The sequence below is a fragment of the Engystomops pustulosus genome, chromosome 1 (assembly GCF_040894005.1).
Source record: "Engystomops pustulosus chromosome 1, aEngPut4.maternal, whole genome shotgun sequence".
Lineage (NCBI taxonomy): Eukaryota > Metazoa > Chordata > Amphibia > Anura > Leptodactylidae > Engystomops > Engystomops pustulosus.
In genome coordinates, this window is record NC_092411.1 from 298496414 (window position 1) to 298517370 (window position 20957).

Below are 20957 nucleotides of genomic sequence, written 5' to 3' on the forward strand. Positions count from 1 at the left end.
TCTGTTTTCTAGGTTAGTCTGTTTGTCCCCGGCACTGTTGGCAGGCTCTCAGTACGGCACAGTAAGAGGGCGGAACATCTCTGGAGCAGTCATCTCGATAAGAGAGATGTTTGAGAGATGTAAAGCTCTGAGGTGTGGGAGATATGTTGTAGGTCTGGACCAGGCTAAAGCCTTTGACAGGGTTGATCACGATTATCTATGGGCAACTTTATCAAAGTACGGTATTCCGGGACAATTTATAGATTGGCTGAGAACTTTGTATAGAGAGGCGAAGAGCTTTCCTCTCATCAATGGTTGGCAGGGGGACACTTTTGAAGTAGAGGCAGGGGTGCGACAGGGCTGCCCCCTGAGTCCGCTGCTGTATGTGTTTGCCATAGACTTGTTTCTGCGATCACTGCAGCGGTGCGATTTTCAGGGGGTGCCGGTCCCCCATTGCTTGCCTTTGAAGGTAGTTGCCTACGCGGATGATGTGACTGTGGTGATATCTGAACCTCGTGAGGTGGAGATGTTATCTGCAGCCATCAGAAGTTACTCAGAGGCCTCCTTTTATGGGGCAACAGGTTGAACCCAGTAAAAAGAGGGATCACCTACCTGCAGAGGAGAGAGGGTGGGCTGGAAATGTTAAATCCAAGGGTCTTCTTTGACTCCATGTTTCTGAAAGTTAATTTTGGTTGCCTGGACTCAAATGATGGTCTCCTGTGGGTAAGTAGTGTCAGGGACTGGATATTGCCTTTTGCAGAATCTTGGATGCGAGGCGGCAGTCTCAAGAGGGGTTGGTGGACTCCTGGCTTCCTCCCCCAGTATTTGGAGTATGGTCTCAGGTGTTTAAGGAAATGGGGGATAGACAAGTCTTTTATTGAGAGTGAGACCAGAAAAGATCTGTACTCCAGAGTCTGTAGGACCTTCTACTCTCTGCAGCTGGCGCTTCCAGACTGTCCAACCACCACCCTAAAGGACAGTCTGAGGTTACTGAATGGTCGGAGGCTGCCCCATAAGTTTCATGACATCGCCTGGCTGTCATTACAGGGGAATTTGTTTGTCAGGGGTAAGCTTAAGTTCCTCAGTATGGTAGATCGCATGTGTCCCCTCGGGTGTCAGACAGAGGAGACTATGGTCCACTTTATATCTGAGTGCTGGGGTGGACGTAATATCTGGCGGGACATATCCACCAAGATAAGAATCCCATCACTGCAGTCCCTCAGGTACCCAGAAATCCTGTATGGCGTGACACCTAATGTACATAACATTAACCAGGAGACCATGTACATAGTGATCCAGGTCATCAAGTATTATCACTGGCACATGAGAACCAGAGTGTCCATTCATAGCGAGCCATTCCATCATCATGGAATGGCTCGCTATGGAATGCAATGCAAAGGCATTTGACACTGTCCCTCATAGACGCCTGATGGGTAAAATTAGGGCTATTGGTTTGGCAGAAATCATTTGCAATTGGATTGAAAACTGGCTGAAGGATCGTATCCAGAGAGTTGTGGTCAATGATTCCTACTCGGAATGGTCACCAGTTATGAGTGGTGGACCTCAGGGTTCTGTGCTTGGCCCACTACTATTTAATATATTTATTAATGATATAGAGGTAGGAATTAATAGCACTGTGTCTATTTTTGCAGATGACACCAAACTGTGTAGTGTAATACAGTCTATGGAGGATGTTCATAGGCTGCAGGGTGACTTGGACAAACTGAATGTTTGGTCATCCACTTGGCAAATGAGGTTTAATGTGGATAAATGTAAGGTTATGCACCTGGGGGCCAATAATCCAAAGGCAAAATATGTCCTTGGGGGAGTAAATCTGGGAGAGTCCCTTGTTGAGAAGGACCTGGGGATACTAGTAGATCATAAATTGAATAACAGCATGCAATGTCAATCAGCTGCCTCTAAAGCTAGTAGGATCATGTCATGTATCAAAAGTGGTATGGACTCTCGTGATAGGGATGTAATATTACCCCTGTACAAGGCACTGGTTCGGCCTCACCTGGAATATGCTGTCCAGTTCTGGGCACCGGTCCATAAAAAGGATGCCCTGGAGCTGGAGAGGGTTCAACGTAGAGCCACAAAAATGATAAGGGGTATGGAGGGTCTTAGTTATGAGGAAAGATTAAAACAACTAGATTTATTTAGTCTTTAGGAAAGAGACGACTACGAGGGGACATGATTAATTTATATAAATATATGAATGGTCCATACAAAAAATATGGTGGTAAGTTGTTCCAGATTAAATCAAATCAAAAGACAAGAGGGCACTGTCTCCGCCTGGAGGAAACAAGGTTTAATCACCGGAGGCGACAGGGCTTTTTTACTAGGAGAACTGTCAATCTGTGGAATAGCCTGCCTCAGGCGCTGGTCACAGCAGGGACAGCAGAGAGCTTCAAGAAGGGTCTAGATGCCTTTTTACACCTAAATAACATTGATTGTTATGCTATATAGCAGTGATGGCGCACCTTTTAGAGATCGAGTGCCCAAAATGAGACCCAAAAAAACACAAGCTTTTCCCAAAGTGCCAACATGGCAATTTAGGCAGTAACAAATTTATTGCTACCAGAATTTTTGAGCTCAAATCCGACCCTGTACACACCTTCTCACTCTTTGGACAGGACCAAGCAGCACAGGATGGGTGACATTAAAATAGCAGGACACTACTTGGACAGCCTGAGACTGCAGGAAGATGCCATATCTGGTAAACTCTGTGCCTGGGAGACAGCCCGTGTGCCCACAGAAAGGCCTCAGAGTGCCATCTCTGGCACCATTGCCATAGGTTCGCCACCACTGCTATATAGGATTGTTCCCCCTAAATCCCTTCCTCATCCAATCCCTACCCTTCCTTGGTTGAACTTGATGGACAAGTGTCTTTTTTCAACCGTATAAACTATGAAACTATGAAACTATAAAGCCATAAGCCTCATTATGTCAGAACTTAGGTGGATCCGGTCATTAGAGGTCAGGAAAAAGGGGGAGAATATAAGATTCTGGAGGAACATCCATCTGGAGTGAAATATGTCTGATTATATAATGTGGAAGCATTTGTCTTGTTTTTTTTCTGTTTTTCTTTGTTTCCCTTTCAGCCAAAGTGGACTCTTAAGTTACATTTAATTTACATTTTATTTTTATGAACATGTATGATTTATACTGAATGATCTATGATTTATTTTGATGAAAAAAGTATTTCTGTATTTATGTTTGTTTTTTACTAATAAAAATTGCCCCCTATGTACAGGAATATGATTACTATAATACTGCCCCCTATGTACAAGAATATAACTACTATAATACTGCCCCCTATGTACAAGAATATAACTACTATAATACTGCCCCCTATGTACAGAATATAACTACTATAATACTGCCCCCTATGTACAAGAATATAACTACTATAATACTGCCCCCTATGTACAGGAATATAACTACTATAATACTGCCCCCTGTGTACAAGAATATAACTACTATAATACTGCCCCCTGTGTACAGGAATATAACTACTATAATACTGCCCCCTATGTACAGGAATATAACTACTATAATACTGCCCCCTATGTACAAGAATATAACTACTATAATACTGCCCCTATGTACAGGAATATAACTACTATAATACTGCCCCCTATGTACAAGAATATATCTACTATAATACTGCCTCCTATGTACAGGAATATAACTACTATAATACTGCCCCCTATGTACAGGAATATAACTACTATAATACTGCCCCCTATGTACAAGAATATAACTACTATAATACTGCCCCCTATGTACAGGAATATAACTACTATAATACTGCCCCCTATGTACAGGAATATAACTACTATAATACTGCCCCCTATGTACAAGAATATAACTACTATAATACTGCCCCCTATGTACAAGAATATAACTACTATAATACTGCCCCCTATGTAAAAGAATATAACTACTATAATACTGCCCTCTATGTGCAAGAATATAACTACTATAATACTGCCCCCTATGTACAAGAATATAACTACTATAATACTGCCCCCTATGTACAAGAATATAACTACTATAATACTGCCCCCTATGTACAAGAATATAACTACTATAATACTGCCTCCTATGTACAGGAATATAACTACTATAATACTGCCCCCCTATGTACAGGAATATAACTACTATAATACTGTCCCCTATGTACAGGAATATAACTACTATAATACTGCCCCTATGTACAGGAATATAACTGCTATAATACTGCCCCCTATGTACAGGAATATAACTACTATAATACTGCCCCCTATGTACAAGAATATAACTACTATAATACTGCCCCCTATGTACAAGAATATAACTACTATAATACTGTCCCCTATGTACAGGAATATAACTACTATAATACTGCCCCCTATGTACAGGAATATAACTACTATAATACTGCCCCCTATGTACAGGAATATAACTACTATAATACTGCCCCCTATGTACAAGAATATAACTACTATAATACTGCCCCCTATGTACAGGAATATAACTACTATAATACTGCCCCTTATGTACAGGAATATAACTACAATAATACTGTCCCCTATGTACAGGAATATAACTACTATAATACTGCCCCTATGTACAAGAATATAACTACTATAATACTGTCCCCTATGTACAGGAATATAACTACTATAATACTGCCCCCTATGTACAGGAATATAACTACTATAATACTGCCCTCTATGTACAGGAATATAACTACTATAATACTGCCCCCTATGTACAAGAATATAACTACTATAATACTGCCCCCTATGTACAGGAATATAACTACTATAATACTGCCCCCTATGTACAGGAATATAACTACTATAATACTGCCCCCTATGTACAGGAATATAACTACTATAATACTGCCCCCTATGTACAGGAATAAAACTACTATAATACTGTCCCCTATGTACAGGAATATAACTACTATAATACTGCCACCTATGTACAAGAATATAACTACTATAATACTGCCCCCTATGTACAGGAATATAATTACTATAATACTGCCCCCTATGTACAGGAATATAACTACTATAATACTGCCCCCTATGTACAGGAATATAACTACTATAATACTGCCCCCTATGTACAAGAATATAACTACTATAATACTGCCCCCTATGTACAGGAATATAACTACTATAATACTGCCCCCTATGTACAGGAATATAACTACTATAATACTGCCCCCCATGTACAAGAATATAACTACTATAATACTGCCCCCTATGTACAGGAATATAACTACTATAATACTGCCCCCTATGTACAGGAATATAACTACTATAATACTGCCCCCTATGTTCAGGGATATAACTACTATAATACTGCCCCCTATGTACAGGAATATAACTACTATAATACTGCCCCCTATGTACAGGAATATAACTACTATAATGCTGCCCCCTATGTACAAGAATATAACTACTATAATACTGTCCCCTATGTACAGGAATATAACTACTATAATACTGCCCCCTATGTACAGGAATATAACTACTATAATACTGCCCCCTATGTACAGGAATATAACTACTATAATACTGCCCCCTATGTACAAGAATATAACTACTATAATACTGCCCCCTAAGTACAGGAATATAACTACTATACTACTGCCCCCTATGTACAAGAATATAACTACTATAATACTGCCCCCTTTGTACAAGAATATAACTACTATAATACTGCCCCCTATGTACAGGAATATAACTACTATAATACTGTCCCCTATGTACAGGAATATAACTACTATAATACTGCCCCTATGTACAAGAATATAACTACTATAATACTGTCCCCTATGTACAGGAATATAACTACTATAATACTGCCCCCTATGTACAGGAATATAACTACTATAATACTGCCCTCTATGTACAGGAATATAACTACTATAATACTGCCCCCTATGTACAAGAATATAACTACTATAATACTGCCCCCTATGTACAGGAATATAACTACTATAATACTGCCCCCTTTGTACAGGAATATAACTACTATAATACTGCCCCCTATGTACAGGAATATAACTACTATAAAACTGCCCCCTATGTACAGGAATATAACTACTATAATACTGTCCCCTATGTACAGGAATATAACTACTATAAAACTGCCACCTATGTACAAGAATATAACTACTATAATACTGCCCCCTATGTACAGGAATATAATTACTATAATACTGCCCCCTATGTACAGGAATATAACTACTATAATACTGCCCCCTATGTACAGGAATATAACTACTATAATACTGCCCCCTATGTACAAGAATATAACTACTATAATACTGCCCCCTATGTACAGGAATATGACTACTATAATACTGCCCCCTATGTACAGGAATATAACTACTATAATACTGCCCCCCCATGTACAAGAATATAACTACTATAATACTGCCCCCTATGTACAGGAATATAACTACTATAATACTGCCCCCTATGTACAGGAATATAACTACTATAATACTGCCCCCTATGTTCAGGGATATAACTACTATAATACTGCCCCCTATGTACAGGAATATAACTACTATAATACTGCCCCCTATGTACAGGAATATAACTACTATAATGCTGCCCCCTATGTACAGGAATATAACTACTATAATACTGCCCCCTATGTACAAGAATATAACTACTATAATACTGCCCCCTATGTACAGGAATATAACTACTATGATACTGCCCCCTATGTACAGGAATATAACTACTATAATACTGCCCCCTATGTAGAGGGATATAACTACTATAATACTGCCCCCTATGTACAGGAATATAACTACTATAATACTGCACCCTATGTACAGGAATATAACTACTATAATACTGCCCCCTATGTACAGGAATATAACTACTATAATGCTGCCCCCTATGTACAGGAATATAACTACTATAATACTGCCCCCTATGTACAAGAATATAACTACTATAATACTGCCCCCTATGTACAGGAATATAACTACTATGATACTGCCCCCTATGTACAGGAATATAACTACTATAATACTGCCCCCTATGTAGAGGGATATAACTACTATAATACTGCCCCCTATGTACAGGAATATAACTACTATAATACTGCCCCCTATGTACAGGAATATAACTACTATAATACTGCCCCCTATGTACAGGAATATAACTACTATAATACTGCCCCCTATGTACAGGAATATAACTACTATAATACTGCCCCCTATGTACAGGAATATAACTACTATAATACTGCCCCCTATGTACAGGAATATAACTACTATAATACTGCCCCCTATGTACAGGTATATAACTACTATAATACTGCCCCCTATGTACAGGAATATAACTACTATAATACTGGCCCTTATGTACAGGAATATAACTACTATAATACTGCCCCCTATGTACAGGAATATAACTACTATAATACTGCCCCCTATGTACAGGAATATAACTACTATAATACTGCCCCCTATGTACAGGAATATAACTACTATAATACTGTCCCCTATGTACAGGAATATAACTACTATAATACTGCCCCCTATGTACAGGAATATAACTACTATAATACTGCCCCCTATGTACAGGAATATAACTACTATAATACTGCCCCCTATGTACAAGAATATAACTACTATAATACTGCCCCCTATGTACAAGAATATAACTACTATAATACTGCCCCTTATGTACAGGAATATAACTACTATAATACAGCTCCCTATGTACAGGAATATAACTACTATAATACAGCTCCCTATGTACAGGAATAAAACTACTATAATACTGCCCCCTATGTACAAGAATATAACTACTATAATACTGCCCCTTATGTACAGGAATATAACTACTATATTACTGCCCCCTATGTACAGGAATATAACTACTATAATACTGCCCCCTATGTACAAGAATATAACCACTATAATACTGCCCCCTATGTACAAGAATATAACTACTATAATACTGCCCCCTATGTACAAGAATATAACTACTATAATACTGCCCCCTATGTACAGGAATATAACTACTATAATACTGCCCCCTATGTACAGGAATATAACTAATATAATACTGCCCATATGTACAGGAATATAACTACTATAATACTGCCCCCTATGTACAAGAATATAACTACTATAATACCCCCCCTATGTACAGGAATATAACTACTATAATACTGCCCCCTATGTACAGGAATATAACTACTATAATACTGCCCCCTATGTACAGGAATATAACTACTATAATACTGCCCCCTATGTACAGGAATATAACTACTATAATACTGCCCCCTATGTACAGGAATATAACTACTATAATACTGCCCCCTTTGTACAAGAATATAACTACTATAATTCTGCCTCCTATGTACAAGAATATAACTACTATAATACTGCCCTCTATGTACAGGAATATAACTACTATAATACTGCCCCCTATGTACAAGAATATAACTACTATAATACTGCCCCCTATGTACAAGAATATAACTACTATAATACTGCCCCCTATGTACAAGAATATAACTACTGTAATACTGCCCCCTATGTACAGGAATATAACTACTATAATACTGCCCCCTATGTACAGGAATATAACTACTATAATACTGCCCCCTATGTACAGGAATATAACTACTATAATACTGCCCCCTATGTACAGGAATATAACTACTATAATACTGCCCCCTATGTACAAGAATATAACTACTATAATACTGCCCCCTATGTACAAGAATATAACTACTATAATACTGCCCCCTATGTACAGGAATATAACTACTATAATACTGCCCCCTATGTACAGGAATATAACTACTATAATACTGCCCCCTATGTACAGGAATATAACTACTATAATACTGCCCCCTATGTACAGGAATATAACTACTATAATACTGCCCCCTATGTACAGGAATATAACTACTATAATACTGCCCCCTATGTACAGGTATATAACTACTATAATACTGCCCCCTATGTACAGGAATATAACTACTATAATACTGCCCCCTATGTACAGGAATATAACTACTATAATACTGGCCCCTATGTACAAGAATATAACTACTATAATACTGCCCCCTATGTACAGGAATATAACTACTATAATACTGCCCCCTATGTACAGGAATATAACTACTATAATACTGCCCCCTATGTTCAGGGATATAACTACTATAATACTGCCCCCTATGTACAGGAATATAACTACTATAATACTGCCCCCTATGTACAGGAATATAACTACTATAATACTGCCCCCTATGTACAGGTATATAACTACTATAATACTGCCCCCTATGTACAGGAATATAACTACTATAATACTGCCCCCTTTGTACAAGAATATAACTACTATAATACTGCCCCTATGTACAGGAATATAACTACTATAATACTGCCCCCTATGTACAGGAATATAACTACTATAATACTGCCCCCTATGTACAGGAATATAACTACTATAATTCTGCCTCCTATGTACAAGAATATAACTACTATAATACTGCCCTCTATGTACAGGAATATAACTACTATAATACTGCCTCCTATGTACAAGAATATAACTACTATAATACTGCCCCCTATGTACAAGAATATAACTACTATAATACTGCCCCCTATGTACAGGAATATAACTACTATAACACTGCCCCTATGTACAAGAATATAACTACTATAATACTGCCCCTATGTACAAGAATATAACTACTATAATACTGCCCCCTATGTACAAGAATATAGCTACTATAATACTGCCCCCTATGTTCAGGAATATAACTACTATAACACTGCCCCTATGTACAATATAACTACTATAATACTGCCCCCTATGTACAAGAATATAACTACTATAATACTGCCCCCTATGTACAGGAATATAACTACTATAACACTGCCCCTATGTACAAGAATATAACTACTATAATACTGCCCCCTATGTACAAGAATATTACTACTATAATACTGCCTCCTATGTACAGGAATATAACTACTATAATACTGCCCCCTATGTACAGGAATATAACTACTATAATACTGCCTCCTATGTAGAAGAATATAACTACTATAATACTGCCCCCTATGTACAAGAATATAACTACTATAATACTGCCTCCTATGTACAGGAATATAACTACTATAATACTGCCCCCTATGTACAAGAATATAACTACTATAATACTGCCCCCCTATGTACAGGAATATAACTACTATAATACTGCCCCCCTATGTACAGGAATATAACTACTATAATACTGCCCCCTATGTACAGGAATATAACTACTATAATACTGCCCCCTATGCACAGGAATATAACTACTATAATACTGCCCCCTATGTACAGGAATATAACTACTATAATACTGCCCCCTATGTACAGGAATATAACTACTATAATACTGCCTCCTATGTACAGGAGTATAACTACTATAATACTGCCTCCTATGTACAGGAATATATATACTATAATACTCCCCTTATGTACAAGAATATAACTACTATAATACTGCCCCTATGTACAGGAATATAACTACTATAATTCTGCCCCCTATGTACAGTAATATAACTACTATAACACTGCCCCCTATGCCCAGGAATATAACTACTATAATACTGCCCCCTATGTACAGGAATATAACTACTATAATACTGCCCCCTATGTACAAGAATATAACTACTATAATACTGCCCCCTATGTACAAGAATATAACTACTATAATACTGCCCCCTATGTACAGGAATATAACTACTATAATACTGCCCCCTATGTACAGGAATATAACTACTATAATACTGCCCCCTTTGTACAAGAATATAACTACTATAATACTGCCCCCTATGTACAGGAATATAACTACTATAATACTGCCCCCTATGTACAGGAATATAACTACTATAATACTGCCCCCTATGTACAGGAATATAACTACTATAATACTGCCCCCTATGTACAAGAATATAACTACTATAATACTATCCCCTATGTACAGGAATATAACTACTATAATACTGCCCCCTATGTACAGGAATATAACTACTATAATACTGCCCCCTATGTACAGGAATATAACTACTATAATACTGCCCCCTATGTACAAGAATATAACTACTATAATACTATCCCCTATGTACAGGAATATAACTACTATAATACTGCCCCCTATGTACAGGAATATAACTACTATAATACTGCCCCCTATGTACAGGAATATAACTACTATAATACTGCCCCCTATGTACAGGAATATAACTACTACAATACTGCCCCCTATGTACAGGAATATAACTACTACAATACTGCCCCCTATGTACAGGAATATAACTACTATAAAACTGCCCCCTATGTACAGGAATATAACTGCTATAATACTGCCCCCTATGTACAGGAATATAACTGCTATAATACTGCCTCCTATGTACAGGAATATAACTACTATAATACTGCCCCCTATGTACAGGAATATAACTGCTATAATACTGCCCCCTATGTACAGGAATATAACTACTATAAAACTGCCCCCTATGTACAGGAATATAACTGCTATAATACTGCCCCCTATGTACAGGAATATAACTGCTATAATACTGCCTCCTATGTACAGGAATATAACTACTATAATACTGCCCCCTATGTACAGGAATATAACTACTATAATACTGCCCCCTATGTACAGGAATATAACTACTATAATACTGCCCCCTATGTACAAGAATATAACTACTATAATACTGCCCCCTAGGTACAGGAATATAACTACTATAATACTGCCCCCTATGTACAGGAATATAACTACTATAATAATGCCCCCTATGTGCAAGAATATAACTACTATAATACTGCCCCCTATGTACAAGAATATAACTACTATAATACTGCCCCCTAGGTACAGGAATATAACTACTATAATACTGCCCCCTATGTACAGGAATATAACTACTATAATAATGCTCCCTATGTACAAGAATATAACTACTATAATACTGCCCCCCATGTACAAGAATATAACTACTATAATACTGCCCTCTATGTACAAGAATATAATTACTATAATACTGCCCCCTATGTACAGGAATATAACTACTATAATACTAACCCCTATGTACAAGAATATAACTACTATAACACTGCCCCCTATGTACAGGAATATAACTACTATAATACTGCCCCCTATGTACAGGAATATAACTACTATAATACTGCCCCCTATGTACAGGAATATAACTACTATAATACTGCCCCCTTTGTACAAGAATATAACTACTATAATACTGCCCCCTATGTACAGGAATATAACTACTATAATACTGCCCCCTATGTACAGGAATATAACTACTATAATACTGCCCCCTATGTACAGGAATATAACTACTATAATACTGCCCCCTATGTACAAGAATATAACTACTATAATACTATCCCCTATGTACAGGAATATAACTACTATAATACTGCCCCCTATGTACAGGAATATAACTACTATAATACTGCCCCCTATGTACAGGAATATAACTACTATAATACTGCCCCCTATGTACAAGAATATAACTACTATAATACTATCCCCTATGTACAGGAATATAACTACTATAATACTGCCCCCTATGTACAGGAATATAACTACTATAATACTGCCCCCTATGTACAGGAATATAACTACTATAATACTGCCCCCTATGTACAGGAATATAACTACTACAATACTGCCCCCTATGTACAGGAATATAACTACTACAATACTGCCCCCTATGTACAGGAATATAACTACTATAAAACTGCCCCCTATGTACAGGAATATAACTGCTATAATACTGCCCCCTATGTACAGGAATATAACTGCTATAATACTGCCTCCTATGTACAGGAATATAACTACTATAATACTGCCCCCTATGTACAGGAATATAACTACTATAATACTGCCCCCTATGTACAGGAATATAACTACTATAAAACTGCCCCCTATGTACAGGAATATAACTGCTATAATACTGCCCCCTATGTACAGGAATATAACTGCTATAATACTGCCTCCTATGTACAGGAATATAACTACTATAATACTGCCCCCTATGTACAGGAATATAACTACTATAATACTGCCCCCTATGTACAGGAATATAACTACTATAATACTGCCCCCTATGTACAAGAATATAACTACTATAATACTGCCCCCTAGGTACAGGAATATAACTACTATAATACTGCCCCCTATGTACAGGAATATAACTACTATAATAATGCCCCCTATGTGCAAGAATATAACTACTATAATACTGCCCCCTATGTACAAGAATATAACTACTATAATACTGCCCCCTAGGTACAGGAATATAACTACTATAATACTGCCCCCTATGTACAGGAATATAACTACTATAATAATGCTCCCTATGTACAAGAATATAACTACTATAATACTGCCCCCCATGTACAAGAATATAACTACTATAATACTGCCCTCTATGTACAAGAATATAATTACTATAATACTGCCCCCTATGTACAAGAATATAACTACTATAATACTGCCCCCTATGTACAGGAATATAACTACTATAATACTGCCCCCTATGTACAAGAATATAACTACTATAATACTGCCCCCTATGTACAAGAATATAACTACTATAATACTGCCCCCTATGTACAGGAATATAACTACTATAATACTAACCCCTATGTACAAGAATATAACTACTATAATACTGCCCCCTATGTACAGGAATATAACTACTATAATACTGCCCCCTATGTACAGGAATATAACTACTATAATACTGCCCCCTATGTACAGGAATATAACTACTATAATACTGCCCCCTATGTACAGGAATATAACTACTATAATACTGCCTCCTATGTACAAGAATATAACTACTATAATACTGCCCCTATGTACAGGAATATAACTACTATAATACTGCCCCCTATGTACAGGAATATAACTACTATAATACTGCCCCCTATGTACAAGAATATAACTACTATATTACTGCCCCCTATGTACAAGAATATAACTACTATAATACTGTCCCCTATGTACAAGAATATAACTACTATAATACTGCCCCCTATGTACAAGAATATTACTACTATAATACTGCCCCCTATGTTCAAGAATATAACTACTATAATACTGCCCCCTATGTACAGGAATATAACTACTATAATACTGCCCCCTATGTACAAGAATATTACTACTATAATACTGCCCCCTATGTTCAAGAATATAACTACTATAATACTGCCCCCTATGTACAGGAATATAACTACTATAATACTGCCCCCTATGTTCAAGAATATAACTACTATAATACTGCCCCCTATGTACAGGAATATAACTACTATAATACTGCCCCCTATGTTCAAGAATATAACTACTATAATACTGCCCCCTATGTACAGGAATATAACTACTATAATACTGCCCCCTATGTACAAGAATATTACTACTATAATACTGCCCCCTATGTTCAAGAATATAACTACTATAATACTGCCCCCTATGTACAGGAATATAACTACTATAATACTGCCTCCTATGTACAGGAATATAACTACTATAATACTGCCCCCTATGTACAGGAATATAACTACTATAATACTGCCCCCTATGTACAGGAATATAACTACTATAATACTGCCTCCTATGTACAGGAGTATAACTACTATAATACTGCCCCCTATGTACAGGAATATAACTACTATATTACTGCCCCCTATGTACAAGAATATAACTACTATAATACTGCCCCCTATGTACAGGAATATAACTACTATAATACTGCCCCCTATGTACAGGAATATAACTACTATAATACTGCCCCCTATGTACAAGAATATAACTACTATAATACTGCCCCCTATGTACAAGAATATAACTACTATAATACTGCCCCCTATGTACAAGAATATAACTACTATAATACTACCCCCTATGTACAGGAATATAACTACTATAATACTGCCCCCTATGTACAGGAATATAACCACTATAATACTGCCCCCTATGTACAGGAATATAACTACTATAATACTGCCCCCTATGTACAAGAATATAACTACTATAATACTGCCCCCTATGTACAGGAATATAACTACTATAATACTGCCCTCTATGTACAAGAATATAACTACTATAATACTGCCCCCTATGTACAGGAATATAACTACTATAATACTGCCCCCTATGTACAAGAATATAACTACTATAATACTGCCCCCTATGTACAAGAATATAACTACTATAATACTGCCCCCTATGTACAGGAATATAACTACTATAATACTGCCCCCTATGTACAGGAATATTACTACTATAATACTGCCCCTATGTACAAGAATATAACTACTATAATACTGCCCCCTATGTACAGGAATATAACTACTATAATACTGCCCCCTATGTACAGGAATATAACTACTATAATACTGCCCCCTATGTACAAGAATATAACTACTATAATACTGCCCCTATGTACAGGAATATAACTACTATAATACTGCCCTCTATGTACAAGAATATAACTACTATAATACTGCCCCTATGTACAGGAATATAACTACTATAATACTGCCCCCTATGTACAGGGATATAACTACTATAATACTGCCCCCTATGTACAGGGATATATCTTCTATAATACTGCCCCCTATGTACAGGCATATATCTTCTATAATACTGCCCCCTATGTACCTGATCATGGATATACACACATGGCAGGCTTGCTTGCTCTTTATTATGGGATACATCATGTACATTACTTCTGGTCTGGGATATCATACTGATAACGCACATCTGTAAGACCCATGATTCTTGTACAGAAGGCGTCTGTGTAGCAGTATCCGCTTCTCCTGAACCCCATATTCTCATACAGAATAATGGGACCAGTTTGATACAATGCGGTGTCCAGGACGACTGCCCGGTAGCCTCTCCTCCGGGTGAAGTCCATGACTTTCCTACATAAGGCTCCGGCTATTCCTTGTCTTCTGTATCTCTGGATGACGGATAATCTCCTGAGCTCCATCAGCTTCTCTCCTCCGGGCTGCAGTAATGGCGCGGCTGCCACTGTCCCTACAACCTCCCCGTCCGCCTCCGCCACCCAGAAGCAGCGGTCAGCAGATGGTAGATAATACTCCTGGATGTCCAGCAGATCATCTTCCAAGCTGTGGTCAACGTAGACGGTGAGGCTGTGTCTACTGACGTACCAGACCAGGCCCAGGATCGTGATGGCGGCCAATGTAGAAATAAGAGGTGATCCGGTGATCTGGAGAGGGAGCCAGGTCACCACCAAGGACGGGATCCAAATCTGAGGAAGACTTAGCGAACGGCAGAAGGCAGCTCCAATGTGTTCTCTGGTACCTCGAGCAAAGATGTCTCTTACCATGTGGTAGTCCGAGGTCTTGTAGAGACGGATGTAGTAGCCGGACATCCTGTAAGAGAAGACACTAAGGCAGTAGTAGAGGGCCTGCAATGTTCTGCTTACTTTTAGGAGCATTGGATATTTTTAGTGACCCCCAAAGATCCCATGGACTTGGTTTGGCTTCTGTACCAGCCTCCATTATTACGATGGACTTATTCTCCATGGATTTTCATGGAATCTCTGGTAACGGCTACTGATGGAGCTTCTCATGCAGAGGTTCTGATGTATCTCCGGTTACCAGGACCTAAGATAATACGTCCTGCATGACATAACACAGAGGGCGGAGTCATCACGGCTGGTCGACCAGTTCCACCATCAGAACCAGAGGCGCAGATCGAACTTTGGTACAAGAGAAATGAGAAGGATCAGAAAAAGTAGACGAGAAAAGAGCAAGAAAGAGAAAAAGGGAAGAGAAAAGGGAAAAAGAAATAGAAAAGAGACGACAAAGAAAATGATGATACAGCTTTGTGGTCCTCCAGCCACCGGTAGAGTCGGACCCCCCCTCCCCCCTTACCCAATGTTTAGCCTCTTTACATCAGTCAGTAGTTGTATTCCCAGGTGAGAAATTATATTGGATTCATGGAGGGACCAACAGACCCAAAACTTTGAAGATTACCCACCTGGATTTGGCCTGGAGGTCATGTGACTCGGAGTGTCACTGCTCTTCAAGACGCTTGAAGCCAGACCCTGTCCCTGGATTCAGTTTAATATACGACAAAAGCTTTTTAATGATTTACTATCATTTGATACAAAGTAAACAGGATGTGCACGATGATGAGGAGGTGGCTTCACGGGCTGGACTGCTGCCCACCGCCCGGACCCCGGCTGTGCTCTCTAGACTGGATTGTGCAGAGATGTCCCACTAGTATAATACTGAGTGCAGCTTGTTTTTTTCATAAATCCAAATGCAACACAGAATCTGATATAGAGAATGGCAATCACATCAGCAGTCACCGCGCAGTCCCCAAACGAGCAGGGAATGCTGGGAAATGTCAGCTTACAAAGTTTTATGTTAAGGTGTAAGTAACGGGAAGTTCTCAGTAATTAAGTAATATGGAGTAATATGGAGTAATATGGAGTGATATGGAGTGATATGGAGTGATATGGAGTGATATGGAGTGATATGGAGTAATATGGAGTGATATGGAGTGATATGGAGTGATATGGAGTAATATGGAGTAATATGGAGTGATATGGAGTGATATGGAGTGATATGGAGTAATATGGAGTGATATGGAGTAATATGGAGTGATATGGAGTGATATGGAGTGATATGGAGTGATATGGAGTGATATGGAGTGATATGGAGTGATATGGAGTGATATGGAGTGATATGGAGTAATATGGAGTAATATGGAGTAATATGGAGTAATATGGAGTGATATGGAGTGATATGGAGTAATATGGAGTGATATGGAGTGATATGGAGTGATATGGAGTGATATGGAGTGATATGGAGTGATATGGAGTGATATGGAGTGATATGGAGTGATATGGAGTGATATGGAGTAATATGGAGTAATATGGAGTGATATGGAGTGATATGGAGTGATATGGAGTAATATGGAGTGATATGGAGTAATATGGAGTAATATGGAGTGATATGGAGTGATATGGAGTGATATGGAGTGATATGGAGTGATATGGAGTGATATGGAGTAATATGTAGTAATATGGAGTGATATGGAGTGATATGGAGTGATATGGAGTAATATGTAGTAATATGGAGTAATATGGAGTAATATGGAGTGATATGGAGTAATATGGAGTAATATGGAGTGATATGGAGTAATAAGGATGTGTAGCTGTAAGCTGACTTATCCAAACTGTAGCTCATATCTCACACTTGGGGATTGATCCGATTTAACTTAAATGACATTTTGAGAAACACTATAAATGTAGGTTCTCCGCAGGACGTCCTGCACATCCTCATGAAGGTGGAGCACATTGTCTTCAATTCAAGAAAATACAAATACAAATGAGCCCTTTATTTTGGACTTCTTGTCTCAGTTCTGAGGTACAGCATTGGGGTCCAGTTTCACTCCAGCACAGAGAATCTCCTCATGTGGCTTGACACTACATTAAATTGCTGCAGACCATAGTCCAGGCTCAATGGTCCCACCTACCGAACATGATGGATTCTTCTGCAGACCTCCGGATGTAATTCTTCAGTTTGACGCTTATCACTCAGGATGTGGTCACTAATAAGGACTCCCCAGGTCATTACTTATATAGTGAGTGTGTGTATAGTGTGTTATATAGTGTGTATACTCGAGTATAAGCCGAGTTTTTCAGCCTGCCGCTGACAGACGGATCACACAGAAGACCTGCAGGGGCCACTGGAAAGGTGAGTTTTGATTTTTTTTAAATGTTTCATCAACTGGCTGCGTGACAGGATGGGGGGTTGGCTATATACTGGGGCAGGGGCTGCAGGCTATATACTGGGGGACATGGGCTGCAGGCTATATACTGGGGCAGGGGCTGCTGGCTATATACTGGGGGATATGGGCTGCAGGCTGTATACTGGGACAGGGGCTGCTGGCTATACAGGGGACTGGCTATGGGCTGGCAGGCTATATACTGGGGGACATGGGCTGCAGGCTATATACTGGGGCAGGGGCTGCTGGCTATATACTGGGGGATATGGGCTGCAGGCTGTATACTGGGACAGGGGCTGCTGGCTATACAGGGGACTGGCTATGGGCTGGCAGGCTATATACTGTGGGGCAGATACTGGCTATATACTATTGGGCAGGGGCTGCAGGCTATATACTATGGGGCAGTGGCAGGCTATATACTGCGGCAGGGGCTGCTGGCTATATACTGGGGAACATGGGCTGCAGGCTATATACTGGGGCATGGGCTGCAGGCTATATACTGGGGCAGGGACTGCTCGCTATATATTTGGGGACATGGGCTGCAGGCTATATACTGGGGCATGGGCTGCAGGCTATATACTGGGGCAGGGGCTGCTGGCTATATACTGGGGCAGGGGCTGCTAACTATATACTGGGGGACATGGGCTGCAGGCTATATACTGGGGCAGGGGCTACTGCCTATATACTCGGGCAGGGGCTGCTGGCTATATATTGGGGGACATGGGCTGCAGGCTGTATACTGGGGCAGGGGCTGGCAGGCTATATACTGGGGGACAGGGGACTGGCTATACACTGTGGGATATGGGCTGGCAGGCTATATACTGTGGGGCAGGTGCTGGCTATATACTATTGGGCAGTGGCTGGCTATATACTGGGAGGCTGTGACCAATGCATTTCCCATTCTCGGCTTATACTCGAGTCAATAGGTTTTCCCAGTTTTTTTGTGGTAAAATTAGGGGCCACGGCTTATACTTGATTCAGCTTATACTTGAGTATATGCGGTATAATGAGGCTTTCAGCAGTTACAATTTATAAGATTTCATTGGATCTTACTTACTCTAGCGCTACAGGAGGCCAGAGGAAAGCTAGAAAGCAGGTTCTTTGCTTCTGTCCTTTGCGTATGACAGAGATGATCTGGACACGTGATTGAAGCTCCGACATGAAGGGTCATTTCCTCCAGCTTCTGTATCGGGGTCTCTAGAGCAGCTCCTTATTCTTCTCGATGTACACCTCCCCACGTCTCTGAATGTCTGCCCCATGTGGTTTGGCCAGTGGTGTCACTTACAGTCTTTTTGCTTTATTTATGAAGTTCCCTTCACATCACAAGCATTTTTCTCAACATTTGTCATCAGATATTACTCAGTCCAAACTCTGACCCAACGATAGTCTATGATGTGATCCCATCCAAGAAAAACCTAACGTGTTCTGCTAGGCTCCAAGTCCTGTGATAAAAATGCAATAGGTGCATGAAAAAAGAAACCTGGCAGCCGTAACTGAGAAAACCCGACACTGATGGAAAATGGATGGCACCAGGGCCTTGACAAGGAGTAGGTGAGGGTAGATGATCGCCTAGGGAAGGGATCAGGAACCTTTTTGGCTGAGAGAGCCACGAATGTCACATATTGTAAAGTGTATTTCTGTGGGAGCCATACAATTTGAATATGCCCCCGAGTAGGTAGGTAGCCACAGCACATGCCCCCCAGTAGTTAGGTAGTCACAGCAAAAAAAAAATGAATACTAACCTACCTATGCTCCCTGCAGCTGGCTCCTTGTCACTGCCTTGCTGTTCTCTATGACCCAGGCTATGCCGTCTTATATATTTGTCTGTGAGCCAGATGAAGCCATCAAAAGAGCCACATCTGGCTCCCGAGCCATAGGTACCCAAAACCTGGCCTAGAGTGCCACGCTTGCTTCCCACCCTGAGGGCGCCATCCCAAAAAAAGGCAGCAAAGTAAAGAAAAACCAGCGGCCATCATTACTGTAAGACATGAAGGTTAGTCCGAAAAATTGCGAAATCTTTGTAAGTGTCCCCTAGTGTAGGTGCAAAAATCATCAACTGCTACAAAGAAACTGTCTGACATGAGGAGCGTCCCAGGAGAGCAAGACCAAGAGTCACCTCTGCTGCGGAGGATAAGAGTAACCTC

The 20957-nt window shown here is 39.4% G+C and overlaps 1 protein-coding gene across 3 annotated transcripts; it reads right to left on the bottom strand.

Moving 5' to 3' along the window:
* Positions 1 to 15737: 15737 nt before the first annotated feature.
* Positions 15738 to 17190, bottom strand: LOC140113904 (N-acetyltransferase 8-like). 3 transcript variants are annotated; one of them, XM_072132671.1, is made up of 2 exons: positions 17056 to 17190; positions 15738 to 16445 (listed from the first exon to the last, which is right to left on the bottom strand). In XM_072132671.1, the coding sequence occupies exon 2, from the start codon at positions 16442 to 16444 to the stop codon at positions 15773 to 15775; it is 672 nt and encodes a 223-aa protein (XP_071988772.1). In that variant the 5' UTR covers position 16445; positions 17056 to 17190; the 3' UTR covers positions 15738 to 15772. The 3 variants fall into 3 exon arrangements, with proteins under 3 accessions (XP_071988772.1, XP_071988770.1, XP_071988771.1); XM_072132669.1 differs by having other exon boundaries at positions 15738 to 16774; positions 17056 to 17176; XM_072132670.1 differs by lacking the exon at positions 17056 to 17190 and adding an exon at positions 16950 to 17005 and having other exon boundaries at positions 15738 to 16774.
* Between the last annotated feature and the right edge of the window lie 3767 nt (positions 17191 to 20957).

Excerpts from the sequence above, each read along its gene's own strand:
- LOC140113904 (XM_072132669.1), bottom strand. The coding sequence starts at position 16,510 with ATGCTCCTAAAAGTAAGCAGAACATTGCAGGCCCTCTACTACTGCCTT.